The sequence below is a fragment of the Vitis vinifera genome, chromosome 2 (genome assembly GCF_030704535.1).
Source record: "Vitis vinifera cultivar Pinot Noir 40024 chromosome 2, ASM3070453v1".
In the NCBI taxonomy this organism is placed as follows: Eukaryota; Viridiplantae; Streptophyta; class Magnoliopsida; order Vitales; family Vitaceae; genus Vitis; species Vitis vinifera.
Window position 1 is genome coordinate 8,800,455 of NC_081806.1, and position 16,540 is coordinate 8,816,994.

Consider the following 16,540-nt stretch of genomic DNA (forward strand, 5'->3'; position numbering starts at 1 on the left):
TTTTGAAAGAAGACATGGTATGTTAGTGTTGATATTAGGGTTTACCATGCACCCTATATATACATTCATTTATGCGTTGAGATAAATCATCATTAAGTACATTCATTAATTTCATTTTACTAATTTAATTTAATCCAATTCAATAGAATCTTTCAATTTGTTTATTATTATTGTTCAGGATGGTTAATTCAATCATGAGTGGCTAAGGTCATTGTTATCTAGAAAAGGAGTATGACCCAATGGAGGATCTCATGAAGGTGTGCAACCATGTTGGTAAAAACTATTATTCTTGGATTCTTTTATCTCTAATTATTAAGGGGGTGGGGAGGAGGAGAGAGAGTAAGAGAAAAGATTAACTCTCTACAAGTATACCAAAATATGATATTTTTAATTCTTACACTAGGTTAGTGAATTCTTATCACTAGACTTGATTCATTGATGATAAAATTTGATCTAAACATGTATTTTTTTTATACAAGTGGAAAATAACTTGTTTTATCTTTGTGAGAGACACATACTACTCATGACATTAATTTAATGGTAGAAAAATTTATATCATGTGGCAACTTTTAGTTAGTCACACTATAAAATAATTATGACTATTTGATTTTTTTTGTTGATCCATAATTAACTTGAATATATGATAAATTATAAAAAGTTAAATTATATCCTTCTATAAGGAGACGTTTTCGTCTTTCAAAAGATGCATATTTTTTTACATTTGAACACATGAGAAAAGTTGGAAAGATCTTGTTTCAAGCCTTCAAAGATTTGAAGAACAAGTTCAAAGCATCTTCAATTTGAATCAAGTATTTACCATTCAATTAAAGTTATTCAAGTCAAGGATTAAACTTAGCCCAAGATCAAGCCATCGTCTAAATTAAGCTCTTTCAAAGTTAATATTACAAAATAGAATGATGTATATAGATTTTACTCTTAATTTTGAAAATCAATTAAAACCATTTTATTCCATAATTTTTTCTATTTAAAAGAAGTTTATGTGTGAAGATATTTTTTACATAACTGAGATGTTACTATGAAAATGCATTCTGAAGGAATTTTTTTTGAAAGAGGTGTACTCAAGTTGTAAAAATGAATCAAGTTTTCAAATTTTAATTCTTTTCTCCAAATTAGTGCATATTTGCATACTTGTTTCTTTTTCGTACTTTTCTTAGAATTAATTAAAGTCTATACCTAAATTTATGGTTTCACACCCTCATTTTAGGGTTACATAGAGGGAAAAAAAACCACTAGTTTTGTGTTTTTCTCACACTTTTTAGATTATGTTGAGCCTAAGCTTAATGTGGAAAATTCAACATTTCTGTCGATCTTCATTTAGAATTGGGTTCAATCTACACTCATGAAAACAATGATCTAATACCTTTTGGGCACAAATACAATTGAAATTTGTTTTCCTTTCACCCCTTTGGGTAGGCCTTCCCCAAAACTAATTTCAAATCTGCAACCCTTTATAGTCATTATTTTTATGGTTAATTTCATTCCCCTCCTTTAAGGTTTTAGTTAAATAAATTTAACCCTCATAAGTTTGAAATTTCATCAAATATCTCTTTTATTTTGAATGAAAATGAAGGTCAATGAAAATTAGAAATAAAAATGATGAGGAGGTGTTGGATGAAATTTGAAATCAATAAAAACTATGTGTATTTAGCTAAAACCTTAGAGGAGATAAATGAAATTAATCTTTATTTTTATAATCACAATTTTAGATATAGAAACATTATTTTCATAGTCTCATAGATATCTTTATGTGGACATAATTCTTATGGAATATTTGGGCTAAACAATTAAAATATTAAAAATGACCTCATATTTACAATTATAAATGTAATTTTAGATGGATAAAAATAGATTTTCCTTTTTTCCTTTTTTTAATAAATCTATTGAAGGGTATTTTTGTTAAAAAATAAATAAATAAATAAAAAGTGTCATTTTCCCTTTCTAAAAAATCGTTGCAATTTTAATTTAGACATAATTTTATTTCTTTTAATAACATATCCTCTAATTTATTTGTATGAGTAATGGGATAATTTTGTTTCCAAATTTTAAAAATTATTCTTTGATTTATTTAGAGCATAGTTTAAGAAATAGTAGGTAAGAGGTTGTGTCTAAGCAAACAACAATTAAATCAAAAAAAAAGAGTAAATTTTTAGGCAAAAAATGATTGTGTCTTGTTTAGATTCAGGTAAGTGATCCAATTATTTGAACTCCTAAGAAATAATGAGTTGGCGTGCATTTTCTAGTATATAAAAGGATGACTATATAAATGGGGGAAAAGGAATTGTTTGTTAGTGGAGAGTGAGAGGGATCCCAGGAGCGTTGGAGAGGTTGAGAATTGAGATTGATTTTTGGTGTTGAAAGAGTGTGATGGGTGTCCTAGTCTGCAGCCTCTTCTCTCACTGGTTCACATCGCAACCATATCTCCTTTCCCTTCACTTTTGTCCCAATTCAACCTGAGGCTCTGAATCTTCAAAGATTCTTTATATTCATTTCTTTTGATAGTTTATTTAATTCTTATTTATTTTCTATATAAGGGGATAATTGTGAGTTCTCCCTTTCTCTGCTTGCTTCAGAAATCTCAACTTTAGCGATTGTAGGGTGCCCATTCCCTCCTTTCTAAGGGCGGTTGCAATGCCAACTTAGTTCTCACTCTTGGGTATTTTACCATTTTCTCTTAATCTCTTTCTTTTTCTGTCCCCTTTTTTTATTATTAGATCTGGTTTTCTATTGGTTTTTCTTTTGGGTCTCTCAGTTTGGCCTTTCTGAGTAAAGGGTTTTTGCTGGGTTCAACTCTGCGCTTCTTTCCATTGCAACTTCTTGCTGGCGTGAAAGTCGGAACTGGTGAGATTCGGGTTCTATTGAATCGTTTGATTTCGTTTATACTCGGATTTTTAGATTAGTAATGAAGTGGGAATTATTGTATTTGAACTTGCGAATCGTTTGATTTCACTTGGACTCCATTTGTTTTGGTGTGAATCAACTTGGTGCAGTTCTGGCATTGGAAATGAAATAATCTGTAGGAAAAATATAATTTTGTTTATCTGATTTGAAGTCCAAATCTACTGAAATTTACATTGGGTTTTGGCTGTTTTTTTCTTGGATGTGAATGATAGCTCTTAAAATCAATTCTGGGTGGAAATAGATTTTACTGATGTTTGTTGCATCATGAATGAGATGATTTATAAATGTTTTAAAGGAAAGTAGATTTTGAGTGTTTTTTTTTTTGGTTATGGAATAGGGCTATTCAAATCAATTCCGGGTTGAAGTATATTTTCAGATATTTGTTGCATATTATAAATTCTTTAATGGAAAGTCTAAGTGGTAGTACATGTGCAATGAATCCACAGACAACTGTGTAAAGTGTCTTCAAAATATAATGTAGAGAACGGTTATATATTGTGAGAAGTTGTGACTTTCCTCTCTTACTTGATTATTTCTCTAATATGGAAAAATGGAGTCATTTTGTTATTTTTCTTTTAGTGTAGTTGATGGAATAAAGAGAGAGAGAAAGAGGGAGAAATGAAAACCAAAGGAAAAATAGATGAGAGGGAACATAAGTTATTAGTTTAAGTGAATGGCTGTTTAGTATAGTGTATGACATATGTAGTAGATCCATTGTGGACACAGTGAGAGCTACCTAGGAGAGAATATGGTATTTGGCTCAACTATAGTACAGATTTATAGATATAGACTTTGGATAGTAAGGAGCCTCTAATGACTGGAGTGCTATCCTGGTGTCTCTCATATACAGTTCCAACAATTTCTAACTCAACTGCATTGCAGGGTAATTAATTTTGTATTGGCCTTTTTTACTAAGTATTTTGTTAAGTGATCTCAATCTTTACATTTTTACATGGAATACTTCTTTCTCACGTAAGGCAATAGATATCCTCAACTGGGGCTTATTAGATGTTGATATGTGCCAATGCAGGGTAGCTCTCATCTTGCCATTAGATTGCCTCATAGCAAATTCCATTTGATTGGTCATAATAAATGGCATTTATAGATTGTAGATTTGACAATAGATATTAGCAATAGGAAATGCATTGTCTGCAGCCAAGTTTTGAATAGTCAACAAAAGATAATTCTATCTCATCTTTATACAATGTGCATCCATATAAAAGTAATTGTTTCTTATGCCCAAATATCAGTAAGCTAATCCCACACAAAATAATGATTTGGGTATCATCATTTCCTAGGTGCAAAAGCTTTCCATGATATCATGGAATTGAACGAGCATGCTAAGCATCCATATGCTTTATCATTTTAGGAGAGTCCAGTTTCTGTTCCCAGAAATTCTGGTGACCACTGCCACACCACTTCTCCTTGCATATGCCACTTTTCTTCTGGTTTATTAATATTTGCTTTCACTTACAGCACTAATGTCAGAGACCTTGTGTTTCTTGATCCATGCTCATATATCTGATCTCTTTCATAAATTGTTTCTTTTCTTGAATAGTATTAAAGTTCTAGTCAAGTATTTAATTACTTTTCTTGTTTGATTATGTGGAACATAATGTTTGGAGCTATCTTTCGCTGACCCCATATAATTGGAAAGAGGTTGTCTGAGCTGAGTTGAACAATCTTCATTGCCCAAGGAAATCTTTTATTGGGTTCTGTTACATGCTTTGTATTGCCAATTTATAGAAAAATATCTTTGATTTCTTTTGATTGATCTCTGTACATTAATGCATTTTCCTGTTATTGTTTCATTATATTATCATCACCTTTGAAAATGATGTTCAACAATGTTGGAAGTAATAAAAGAACATGATTTAGGACCTTCTTTCATTTTAATGGTCATTATGACAAGTAAAAGAGTTGGTAGGTGATCTGTCATTGATGAATAAGATGGATGCTCAAGTGGAGCTAATGTGGCTGTAGTTTTGCTAGTCCCAGAACAAAGGGTTGTGGGGTGTAATGCAAGCATTGGTTGGTGACTGAATTCTTTACAAAGTGACAACAACAGGTGCCGCTTATTCTTGAAGTTTGGTTAGATCCATAAGAAGAAAAGCCTTTAATTTCACAGTTTTTAGTGCTCCATTTGTGGGTCTCAGTTTACATGTTAGGACCTGTTGTGTCCCTCTGTAAGAATCTCAAACACCCTGTGGATATTGCACCACATTGCCCCAATGTTCTTATCCTCATCTCTGAAGCATTCATTCATTTTACTATCATTTCAAAATTGAGAGTGCTGATGGAACAAAACTGTTGTCCTTGATATCTCCATTGCAAATCCAGAGTTCAATTGGCTATATATCCAGGAAAACAAAGATAACCGTGTTTTCTTTAGACAATTCATTATGGTCCATTCAATGATTTGATTTCATATTCCAAAGCTAACTTTCTCCTCTTTTTTTTGGTTTCTTTCTTCCTTTCATATATTCACAGATGGCAGACGTAGCTAAGGACCTAACTGCTGGGACTGTTGGAGGGGCAGCACAGTTGATTGTGGGTCACCCTTTTGATACCATTAAGGTCAAGCTTCAAAGCCAGCCTCCTCCACTCCCTGGCCAACCCCCCAAGTTCTCTGGTGCAATGGATGCTGTCAGGCAGACAGTAGCAGCAGAAGGCCCAAGGGGTTTGTACAAAGGTATGGGGGCACCTCTTGCCACTGTAGCAGCCTTCAATGCTGTACTCTTCTCAGTGAGGGGCCAAATGGAGGCATTACTGAGGTCTCAACCTGGTGCCCCACTTACAGTCAACCAGCAGATCGTTGCTGGGGCTGGGGCTGGAGTTGCTGTTTCCTTTCTTGCTTGCCCAACTGAATTGATCAAGTGCAGGTCGGTATTGTGGTGTTATTTTTCCTCTTAAATTGTGACATGAACTTCCAATTGTTTTGCATGCCTGAATTTGACTTTGTTCTTTTTTATCATGACTACATACAAGTTCAAATTGAATTTAAATTAGTAGTTAGTATTTTGAATGTTATGAATAAGTCCTGGTCTGTGTGAAATTCCCTAATGATTCTAATCGTGGAATATGAAATCCCCCATCACAAATCCCTTAAATCTGATTTTGCAACAACATATTTCAAAATAATGAGATGGTTTATGATTGTTTGGATTTGAAATGAAGAAAGTGGCACTAACACTATCCGTAGAATTTGTAAATGGTTTTTTGATTCTAGTGTGTGCACAATGCACATATATATGTGTATTCTCTAATCTTGTAATCTTATGTGGCAAACATAAAGAAAAGTAAACAGGACAACTTATTATTTGGAATTGAAATGAAGAAGAGAAGTGTCATCCAAGTTGTCCATAAATTTTGTTAATGGGTCATGAAGTGTAACATTACTCAGATCAATATGATAACCTGAATATTTTTATTCCTGAAACTCTTTAACATTCTTGAATTTTTCTTGAAGGTAGTCATTACTCTATCTTGATTGATCCCAAATTCCTATTTGGTGGCAGCAAATAATTACTGAATTTTACTGATGTGTAACTTTGTTATTTTTCATGAGGAATCTACTAATATGTTCAAAGTTACTCCATTGCTTGATATTCTGGGAACAGGCTTCAAGCTCAGAGTGCACTGGCAAGTTCTGGTTCACCTGGAGTGGCAGTGAAGTATGGAGGGCCAATGGATGTGGCGAGGCATGTTATCAAATCAGAAGGTGGTGTGAGGGGTCTTTTCAAGGGTTTGGTGCCAACTATGGCACGTGAAATACCTGGAAACGCTGCAATGTTTGGTGTCTATGAAGCACTGAAGCAATATCTTGCAGGTGGCCCAGACACATCTGGGTTGGGAAGAGGCTCTTTGATTTTGGCTGGAGGCCTGGCTGGAGCTTCCTTCTGGGCTTCTGTCTACCCAACCGATGTGGTCAAGAGTGTAATTCAGGTGGATGATTATAAAAATCCAAAGTTCTCTGGCTCAATTGACGCCTTCAGGAAAACCTTGGCTTCAGAGGGAGTCAAAGGCCTGTACAAGGGGTTCGGACCTGCCATGGCTCGAAGTGTGCCAGCAAATGCAGCATGCTTCTTGGCATATGAGGTGACAAGATCAAGTTTAGGATGATTATCTGCCAACTGGCCAAGATATGAATGAACTGAGTCCATTTGAATAAATCTTAGCCATCAATTACTTATCATTTATCTTGATGCCATTTTTGGGCCATTAAATGAAGTCTGTTATCAAAAAATGTCAATCCAACTTTGGCCATGCTATGCTTCAAGATTTCTTTAATTTTCCTTTTGGAGCTTCAAGCATGCTTCCATCAAGCAATGACCAACATTCAGGCATGATGTCTGTAGAAATTTTTCCTTCAAGCTGACTCCTATATATGTTGCAGAAAGTTCCCAAGGCCAAGCCTTCCTTTGAGGGTGTCCCAAACCAGAAGCACCATTCGCAGAAGGCTGAATCAGTCCAATTTGATGCAGATGGATGAGGACATTGGGTCAGGGGCCTAGTTTGAGTGAAACTGTTATGGCCCACCTGACTTCGTATGGATACTGTGCACCAGAATAGTGCAGAAGCACTCTCACCAGGTTGGCATAATTCACCAAATAAGGACATTTTGAGTTTCCCCTGGACCCTCTCACCTAGGACACTCAGCAAATATGAGTTCATAAACAAAGATGACTTTGGAAGGAACCAAGGAAAGAAAAAAGGAAGATGCACACACAATATAAAAAGATACATAGACAAAGGTTACCTTCTGATAATAGAATCCATTCCCAAGCTATTTTCAACATTTTTCTTTCTTTTCCTCTTCCTCTACCCAAATGAACTTTAGGAATCAAATACTTTTAACCCAATGGTAGCATGACTAGGTGTCAGGGTTGATGATATTAGAGGTATAATTTTCTTTAAGACGCTTGATGAGAATTCATGATATGCTATTGTGTAATCCAATGTTGGATAGAGAAACGAACTTCTTTTTTTTTTTTTTTCCTTAACTCATTCATTCATAAGCCTACAACTAAGTTCTCCATAAACCAAGTTCTCTGTAAACCAAGTTGTGATTGCAATTGGTGTCACTTCCCACTACTAAGTAGGTATTTTCCCAGGTGGGTGTCTTCCCCATTTTTGCGATGCTTTGCTTCAAAGCTGAAAAGTAAGGAGGGGCAGCTTTAAAACTAGAGGAGATGTCAAAATGTAAAATGTGGTTTTGATGAGGTTGCCAAAGCCCAAAACCCGCCAAAGACCTCTCCAGTTTCCACTACCACCTCACCTTACGACTCTGCCACGTGGTGTAACAAACTGTTTGCATGAATCCAAGGTGGTGTGGTTTGGTCAGCCAAGTGGATCCAATCTCTCTGTAACGGTTCGTGTTAAAACGCTTCAACAAACAACATAACCATAACCCTTCTCAACCTTTCCCAATCACCTCAATCTCTCACACCAAAAATTTATGGCAAAAAAATTATGGGTGATAGAAGAAAACCTCTCTCCTGCATGCCTCTTTTTTCTAGGGTGGATCGCTTGGATTCTACTGTCAGTCTCTCTTCTCTTTCTTTTCTTTTCTTTTCTTTTTTTCCTTGTATGGCCGTGGTTTTTAAGATTTGTGTGATTTGGTATAAATGCAGATGAAATACTTAGAGGGAAAGCAAAATTTAATGGAAGAAAAAGGTGAGAAACAATGCATACCGATGGATTTGGCAGTGAGAGAGGCTCAGTTCAAAGGGTCACTGTTAGATCGGATCACTTGGCTCGAACAGCGGCTTCATAAGGTGATCCATGCTTCTATTTTTCTCCAATTTTTTGCTTTTAATATTTTTGTTTCGTTTGGGTTCATTAATCATTTTGTTTCTATTAGATATTAAAAATGAAAATATTTTTAGATATAATTCCAAATTTGCTTTTGCCCCTATCTTAGCATTGCGATCATTTGTAATTTATGTTGCAATTATTTACAAAAACAAATGCCAACCCTCTGTAATCGTCATGAATCCAACTGGCGGAAATGATGTTTCAATGTTTTCTAAAGTAACCCATTTTCAAAACATGTTTGCAAACCTCTTTTTTTTTTTTCTTCAAAAAACATGATAGGAGAGATTGGCATTCTTCAATGCCGTGGGGATGGTGTTGATATTGATATTGATATTGATATCATGCTTCCTCATGGTGTGGAGATGACAACAGTTTCATTAAGCCAAAAAGTTCAGAGCATTTATGATTTGAAAAGTAGTGGCATCTTGAAAGAAAAGAGGAGGAAAAAAAAAAAAAGTAGTGGAGCCATGGACGGACCCTTGGGTTCCACATAGAATTGATGGGCTTTTCAGCTTTCTAAATTGATGACTGTACATAGCACATGAGGTTTCAGATTCTCTGAAGTCTAGATCGAAGAGATCAACAAAAATATTCTCTCTTTTTTGTATGCATTTAGGCTTCTAAAGGTGCTATTCACAGCATTCTATATTTTATCTATGTGCATGGGGGGGCCTTAGAATAAGGCTGTCAGGATAAACTGAAAAAAGAGGAAGGCTGTCACTCGATTTCTTTAATATAGCATCACTGTTGATACACATTTTACTGATTCCATTCTTTGGTATTTGCCAAATCCATATTCTTCAGCTATCCTTGCAGCTGGAAACTAGGAGCAAGCAGCAGCCTCATCCCTCACGGATGCAAACAGCTGGGGAAACATCTTCTAGACATGGACCCAAGAAGGAACTTTCTTGTTCATTCCCAGTTTTCAGCACTCGAAATCATAATCATGGCCACAAACAAACCTCCCAATTCCATGTCCCTAGGTTTGAATATCAGGTAATATCTTCAGTTTTCTCCCCCAAAAAAAGAAAAAAAAAAAAAGAAAAAAAAAATTATTACAGTGAACAGTAGATCATACAGTAGAGAACAAGTGTTGATAGTGAGATATTTTTGGTAGGGGAAATCTGATAGAGGGCAACAGAGGCAGAAACACCCAAGTACACTAAAGCAGCAAGTCGGGAAGAAGAATAGGACCAATAAAGAAGATAAGACGAGCAAAAGTGGAAAGAGAATGCCTCCCAATTGGCCTCACTTTAAAATGTTGGGTTGCTAGTCCACCTCACCTAGCTAATTTCTTTCTTTTCCTTCCCTTTAACTCTTTATTGTTGCTTTCTTAATCCCATACCATATCTCCCGATACTGCAATTTCATTCCCGGCCTTATTCTTTTCCCAAGTTTTTTTCAGTTGTCATATGGATATTCTGTGCTTTGATGTGGGTGACAGCCCAGACATCCATTCTAAGGACATAATGGTTATTTTACATAAACTATACTATTAAATTTTATAGATTCCGCACTTACTGAGGTTGCAGTCTTTGTATATATTAATAAAATTTAAATTATTAAACAAATATAAATAAACCAGACCAAAGATGGAGGCTTCACCAATGTTTAACATCATGTCCCCCTCAATTGGACGTTTAACTAAACAATTTACACCAATCTGACATTCTCCTTTTTCTACTTTTTTAACAGGTTCAGGCAAAAGTATGAACAAGAATCCAAAACCCCTTTAACTAAAAAATTAATAAATATACAAGCCAACATGAATTCATGGACATGATTGCTTGAGAACCCTGTTGGAAGGTTCATGGCCATGTAATTAACTTATATTTTATTTCCTCAGCTTTGTATTAGCTTGGGAGGACACAGTATGACCATTTCAAAATGGACCATGGACCATGGACCATGCCCCAAATGGTCAACTTACGAATTTGGGTGAAAAATAAAATAAGCGCAAGTTGTGACTTGAATTATGGAGATTGCATAGCTGGACCAGCCGTGGAATGATGTGGACACCTTGCTTCTTTTTTCTTTTTTCTTTTTTTTTTCTTTTTTTTTTTTTTTAATTTTCTTTCTAGGGGGGAAACCACGCATCCTCCACTTTCTCCTGGCATTTTTTTTTTTGTTTTTTAATTTTCGTTATGTATCATGATTTAGCTGCGATGAGAAGGGATAAAAGATGCTAGTCTCATCAAATGTTTTTCTAGTCACGTAACGTGACAAACGCGGGCAAGTTGCATAATAACTTTATATTATATTAATGTGATGGCGTTGCAATAATATTATATTATGTTGATGCAATGATGTAAGGGTGTACTGATAATAAAAGAGGTATTAAATTTAAAATTAAAAAAAAGAAACTGTTTTATGAAAGCAATCGGGCATGATGAATGGGTCAATTTGATTGAGATGATTTAAGTGCTTCCATCAATGTCATTCAGTGATATTCTCTATCCCCAGCTTTTAATATTATTATGTCCTAGAAATGCTATACTCTCGGATCGATTTAACTCCTATTAACACAAAGGGCTTTTCATCCCTCAGATTTGAAATTGATTAGTCTACTATGTACGAAATTAATTCATATTTTTTAAATAATTATTCCGTTTAATGCGGAAAAGATTAATGTGATTGTTGGAGTGGAAATTGGGTTTGGTCAAGGGGAAGATGGGCTGGCTTGAGCCTATCGGTTCTATTTCGGGTTTGGGCTTGGTCTGGAGTGGGCCAATCTTGGATCGGGCACATACCGTATTTCCACTGCGTTGTAAGTTGTGACTTATCCTGTGCTTGCATCCAAAAATGACGTGTCAGACCGATGAGCATGGATAATTAAATTGCCCATGCATGATATTCTAAATTTAATTTTATCATTTGATTTTACCAAGATTAATTTTTTTTTATAGGGAAATTACAATTTCACATTATTTCTATTTAATATTCAACTTCTTTTAAAATAATATAAAGATACCAAACGGAAAAGGAACCTTTAAGAACTCACAGACAATTTTTTACCTACACTAAATTATCATGAAGATGAAAAAATAAAGAGTGTATTTATTTATTTATTTATTTACTTTTACTTTTACTTTTACTTTTTTAAAAGGAGGTAAAAAATGGAGGTGAGGTAGATTGAGGTGTCAAGCAAGGAGAGAGGAGGGAGGTAGAGAGAACCCAGCTGTCGTCATCACCAAGTTGACACCTTTCCACCATCCCAAAATTATTACTATTTTATTTCCCATTTCCAATTATTTTATTATTTTTTTCTTTTTAACATTTGACACCAAAAAACAATACCCACTCTTATTTCCCATTTTGCCCTCACGCTTCCTCCCAATTTCCCACCTTATAACCCAGGAAATTGAGAAATACAAAACCTCCTCTCATTTCTCCTCTCCAGCGTCTCTTTTTGCGGCGATGAACAAAGCTGAGACCTCATCAATGGCAGAGGCGGAGTCCGAAGATTCAGAAACAACAACACCCACGACCCACCACCTCACCATCCCACCAGGCCTGACTCAGCCGGAGTTCCAAGAGTTGGCCCACTCCATCAGCGAGTTCCACACCTACCAAGTCGGCCCAGGCCAATGCTCCTCCCTACTCGCTCAACGTGTTCACGCGCCCCTCCCTACTGTCTGGTCCGTCGTCCGTCGCTTCGACAAGCCGCAGACCTACAAGCATTTCATCAAGAGCTGCCATGTGGAAGACGGTTTCGAAATGAGAGTGGGATGCCTCAGAGACGTCAACGTCATCTCTGGTCTGCCGGCGGAGACCAGCACGGAGAGATTGGATATACTGGACGACGAGAGGCACGTGACCGGGTTCAGTATCATCGGAGGGGAGCATCGGCTGCGGAACTACCGGTCGGTGACTACGGTGCATGAATATCAGAATCATGGGGGAGAGATCTGGACCGTTGTTTTGGAATCGTACGTGGTGGATATGCCAGAAGGGAACACAGAGGAGGACACGCGTTTGTTCGCCGATACCGTGGTGAAGTTGAATCTGCAGAAGCTGGCGTCGGTGACCGAAGGTATGGCACGGGACCAGGTGATGTGAAAATCCAACTTGTAAAAAAAAAAAATATATGAAAAAGAGAGAGAGAGAGAGAGAGAGAGAGAGAGAGAGAGAGAGAGAGAGAAAAAAAGAGAGAAAGAGAGAGAAAAGAAAAGGATCGGGCTGTTTCTTTTTTCTTTTTCTTTTTTCTTTTTTCCTTTTTTTTTTTTTTCCTGGTTTCCTGTTTTAAATTGTTGTGAAATGGTGGAAACACCCTCGGCCTGAGATGCAATGTGATTCCTGGCGGTAATGGAATAGTTTGGAATCATAATAGCATTTGGAGGGCATCTTAGTGGATGAAGGTGTACAGAAACATGCTGGATTGAGGTTATTAGTGTCCCTTTGCTTCCTGTGAAAAAAATTTCTTTGAAATTTTGATATTTGAGATGGAGAATGGCAATTTTGTTTCCGTTATTTCATCGTCCAATATGATAAAAATGATAGGAAAATGAGGTATTTGTAGTGGGAAAAATCCAAAAATCCAGAGGGGATAAAGGGACCCCATCCAACGTGCTTGGTGATCTTTTTCAATCTCATACAATGAAAGGGGCTGTTGCCACTTGCCTCCACCTCCTTCTACTCTCTCAAATAATACTCCTATTATCATTGTCTTTGTTGAATATTCATTCCCCTCCCTTCTCTTCTGTTTCCATTTCTTCTTCTTTTTCACCAATTTTGCTTTCCCCTCTCTCTTTCTTTCTTTTTAGGACATTCTTTTGAATGCTTCTCCTTCTATCTTCTTTTTGTCCTTTTCACTTTTTATTGTCTCAAAAGATTACAAGGTCTTGAAAAATTTTTATATTAAATTTTTTTTCTTTTTCTTTTTTCCCTTCTTATCAGGGTTGCTTTTAGTACAGCTGAGATAGGTATTTTTTTACAACATAAAAGAAGCAGATAATGGCAGCAGCATCTTGTACCCTTTTTCAAGGTTAAGAAATCCCTAGGTTGTGGCCACTGTCCTTGGCCTCTGTGAGGAGGGGTTTTGGTTCATTGGGAAGAGAAAGTACAGATGAGTCCAGGGTGGGAGTGGAATTTCTGGGGAAGCTGAAGAAATGGAGAGGCCATTTCTGGCAAGTCATGGAAGAAGCCCACATTCCATTTTCAGTAACAGGATAAAAAGTGTGGTCTGATTTGCCTAAGGCTGGCTCTCCACTCATAAAACTTGCTCCCAATGCTTTTAAGTTTTAAGGCCATGGGGGGGCCTATTCGCCTCGATCAGACTCATCATGGCCGTCCAATCACAATCATAAGCTTTCATTTGCAACCGTCGGCATTGTTTGTGGTGGAGGTGTCAGGTGGCATCATGCTTGATGGGGCTCCTCCTCAGTCCTCTCCGTTGTATGATTAGTAGGGTTTGTTCGATGTCATTAATAAAAATGATCACACTAGATGGAATCTTATCATCTTATTTTAAATTGTCTGAACGTGAGGCTGATTTCCATGTTGGATGCCCCACCTCCTGCTTCATCTATGCTTAATGGAAATTTTCATTCACAATAACTTCAATATATTTTGCAAATTTGGCTCTATCAAGGAAGGCAATTGATTCGGCCCCCCGCTTCATTATTTTTCTAGTTTTTATTAGATATTTTTGACAAATCATATCATTTGTTTATTTTAAATTAAAAGAAAAAAAAAAAAAGAAAACTCAAATTTTCTTAATCATTTTATATATTTATATAATTCTTTCTTAAAACAATCCTCAAAAAATAAATAAAAGAAATATAAAATAATTAAAAGATGTTATGAAAAAATATTATGTTATTTATAATTTTTATTTAGGAAAGCATAAAACTATTCTCAAAAATAGTTTTTAAACAGGTTCTAAGATTTTATTTCAAAATTTTAAAAAAATTAATAATTTAAAAGTTTTTTAATCCTCTTTAATTTATTTATTTTTATCCCATATTATATATCCTCTACACTTTTGAACCTATTTTTGGGAGGAGTTGTAATAAAAAAAAAAGGTTTTAATTGGCAATGCTTTTATTAACAAACTATACACATTTCTAGAGAAAATTAATTAATATTTATACTTTTGATAATTAATAATTTTGATGTGACATAATGAAAATTTAACTAGATTTTGGCGCGTTTAGCATAACAGAATCCATATCAGCAAACAAGTGGTGACGTGGTGGTGGCATTTGTGGTGAGAGAGAGAGTATTAAATTTAGTGTGGCATCCATGAATTATTTTCATACTTGAGCATCACAGAAATGATACATATGTCCCACAAGTGGCTTGGTAGAGGATTAGTTGAAGCTTTGTAAGCATGTTGTGAGATTATTGTTATTATTGTTATTTTTTGGGGTGGGGGGCTCAAGTGTGATAAAATTTATTTAAGTATTTTTATAATTAAGAAATTCTATCATCCAATGAAAAAAGATTCCAATGGCCTACCTAAAACTTGTTACCTCAAGTTGAGTCGGTCTTGAAATAAAGGCCTAGGATACCTTTGACTATTGAGCCATGTTGTGATTGTGATTGCAATATTGGCTTCATCTTAACAATGAATTTGGTAATTGAAGTGGTAGAAAATATTAAAGAACCAATTAAAAGTTCCTTTGATTGAGGTAGGTGATTTTTAGGTGGAATAAAAAATATTTGTTCATTTTTTGAAGGCTGGGTAGTCTAATCTATCAAACTCTTTTCTCATCAAGTGTGTATAGAAATAGAGAAATTGACAAGGAAAAATAGGCAGAAAAATAAATGGATGTCACTTTATTCAAGAAAAATAATTATTTTTGGGCTCTGGCATCCCTATTTTTATTTTGTGAAAGGAAATTAACCAATACATGTCATTTTCAAATTTAAAACAAATTCCAAACAACTTATATACATGTCACACTCCTTGACAATAATCCACTACCACACTATTTACATATTACTAGCTTCAATACTTCCCCTCAAGCTAATTGAGGTCAATTAAACAACATTTAGCTTGCCTTTTATTCTATGAAAATGTGAAGCTAATAAAGCCTTTGTGAGTATATCCACCATTGGATCCAGAGAAGGAACATGATAAACTTGTAGTTTCTTTTCAATGACTTCCTCTAAGAGTTTCATGTGTTTTGTGAGTGAATGTAGTATTGGGTTCACTAACAAGGAGACTATTTTAATATGATTATACCATTCCAATGGTGCCTTGGTTTGTTTGACACCCAATTCTCCAAGAAGACTTTGTAACCATAGGATCTCTATAGTTATATGATCTTAACTACGATACTGTGCTTCTATTGAAGGGTCTTGAAATAGGTTGTTGTTTCTTGGAGCTCCATGACACCAAATTTCCACCTAAATAGACACAATAACCTAAAGTAGATCTTTTATCATCAAGGTTAGAGACCCAATCAAAATCAAAGTAGCCTATGACAAAGAGATTGTTGGGTTAGTGAAGTAACATACCATGATTAGTTGTTCCCTTCAAGTATTTCAATATTCATTTGACTACCTTCTAATGAATGTTCGAGGGATATTGCATGAATTGACAAACTTTGCTTAACACAATATAAGATCTCAAGTCTAATGATGGTGACATAATGCAGAGCTCCAATGATACTTCTATATAATGGTGGATCTTCCATAAGATCGCTAAGTCGAGCTAAGAGTGGAGTGTCTGTTATCATACAAGTTGACATAGATTTTGCATTGAGCATTTTCGCTCTTTCAAGTAGATTTGTTGCATACTTCCCTTGATTGAGATGAAGGTTGCCGTCTTGGAGTTTATGAACTTCAATCCCCAGGA

The 16,540-nt window shown here is 35.5% G+C and overlaps 3 protein-coding genes across 3 annotated transcripts; all 3 read left to right on the top strand.

The window, feature by feature from the left end:
- Positions 1-2,235: 2,235 nt before the first annotated feature.
- On the top strand, positions 2,236-7,185 carry LOC100257503 (mitochondrial carnitine/acylcarnitine carrier-like protein). Its single transcript, XM_010665261.3, has 5 exons — positions 2,236-2,420; positions 2,592-2,674; positions 2,771-2,859; positions 5,410-5,801; positions 6,540-7,185. The coding sequence occupies exons 4-5, from the start codon at positions 5,410-5,412 to the stop codon at positions 7,039-7,041; spliced, it is 894 nt and encodes a 297-aa protein (XP_010663563.1). The 5' UTR covers positions 2,236-2,420; positions 2,592-2,674; positions 2,771-2,859; the 3' UTR covers positions 7,042-7,185.
- Positions 7,186-7,970: 785 nt separating this feature from the next.
- On the top strand, positions 7,971-10,267 carry LOC100262636 (uncharacterized). Its single transcript, XM_002280332.4, has 4 exons — positions 7,971-8,460; positions 8,553-8,696; positions 9,541-9,732; positions 9,854-10,267. Exons 1-4 carry the CDS (start codon positions 8,392-8,394, stop codon positions 10,007-10,009), a joined length of 561 nt encoding a protein of 186 aa, XP_002280368.1. The 5' UTR covers positions 7,971-8,391; the 3' UTR covers positions 10,010-10,267.
- A 1,689-nt stretch (positions 10,268-11,956) lies between these two features.
- Positions 11,957-14,321, top strand: LOC100267793 (abscisic acid receptor PYR1). Its single transcript, XM_002280325.4, has 2 exons — positions 11,957-12,786; positions 13,633-14,321. The coding sequence occupies exons 1-2, from the start codon at positions 12,154-12,156 to the stop codon at positions 13,642-13,644; spliced, it is 645 nt and encodes a 214-aa protein (XP_002280361.1). The 5' UTR covers positions 11,957-12,153; the 3' UTR covers positions 13,645-14,321.
- The last annotated feature ends 2,219 nt before the right edge of the window (positions 14,322-16,540 follow it).

Excerpts from the sequence above, each read along its gene's own strand:
- LOC100267793 (XM_002280325.4), top strand. The coding sequence starts at position 12,154 with ATGAACAAAGCTGAGACCTCATCAATGGCAGAGGCGGAGTCCGAAGAT.
- LOC100262636 (XM_002280332.4), top strand. The coding sequence starts at position 8,392 with ATGGGTGATAGAAGAAAACCTCTCTCCTGCATGCCTCTTTTTTCTAGG. Across the intron at positions 8,461-8,552 it reads TGGATCGCTTGGATTCTACT|ATGAAATACTTAGAGGGAAA; the intron begins GTCAGTCTCTCT and ends GTATAAATGCAG. Across the intron at positions 8,697-9,540 it reads TCGAACAGCGGCTTCATAAG|CTATCCTTGCAGCTGGAAAC; the intron begins GTGATCCATGCT and ends CATATTCTTCAG.
- LOC100257503 (XM_010665261.3), top strand. The coding sequence starts at position 5,410 with ATGGCAGACGTAGCTAAGGACCTAACTGCTGGGACTGTTGGAGGGGCA. Across the intron at positions 5,802-6,539 it reads ACTGAATTGATCAAGTGCAG|GCTTCAAGCTCAGAGTGCAC; the intron begins GTCGGTATTGTG and ends TTCTGGGAACAG.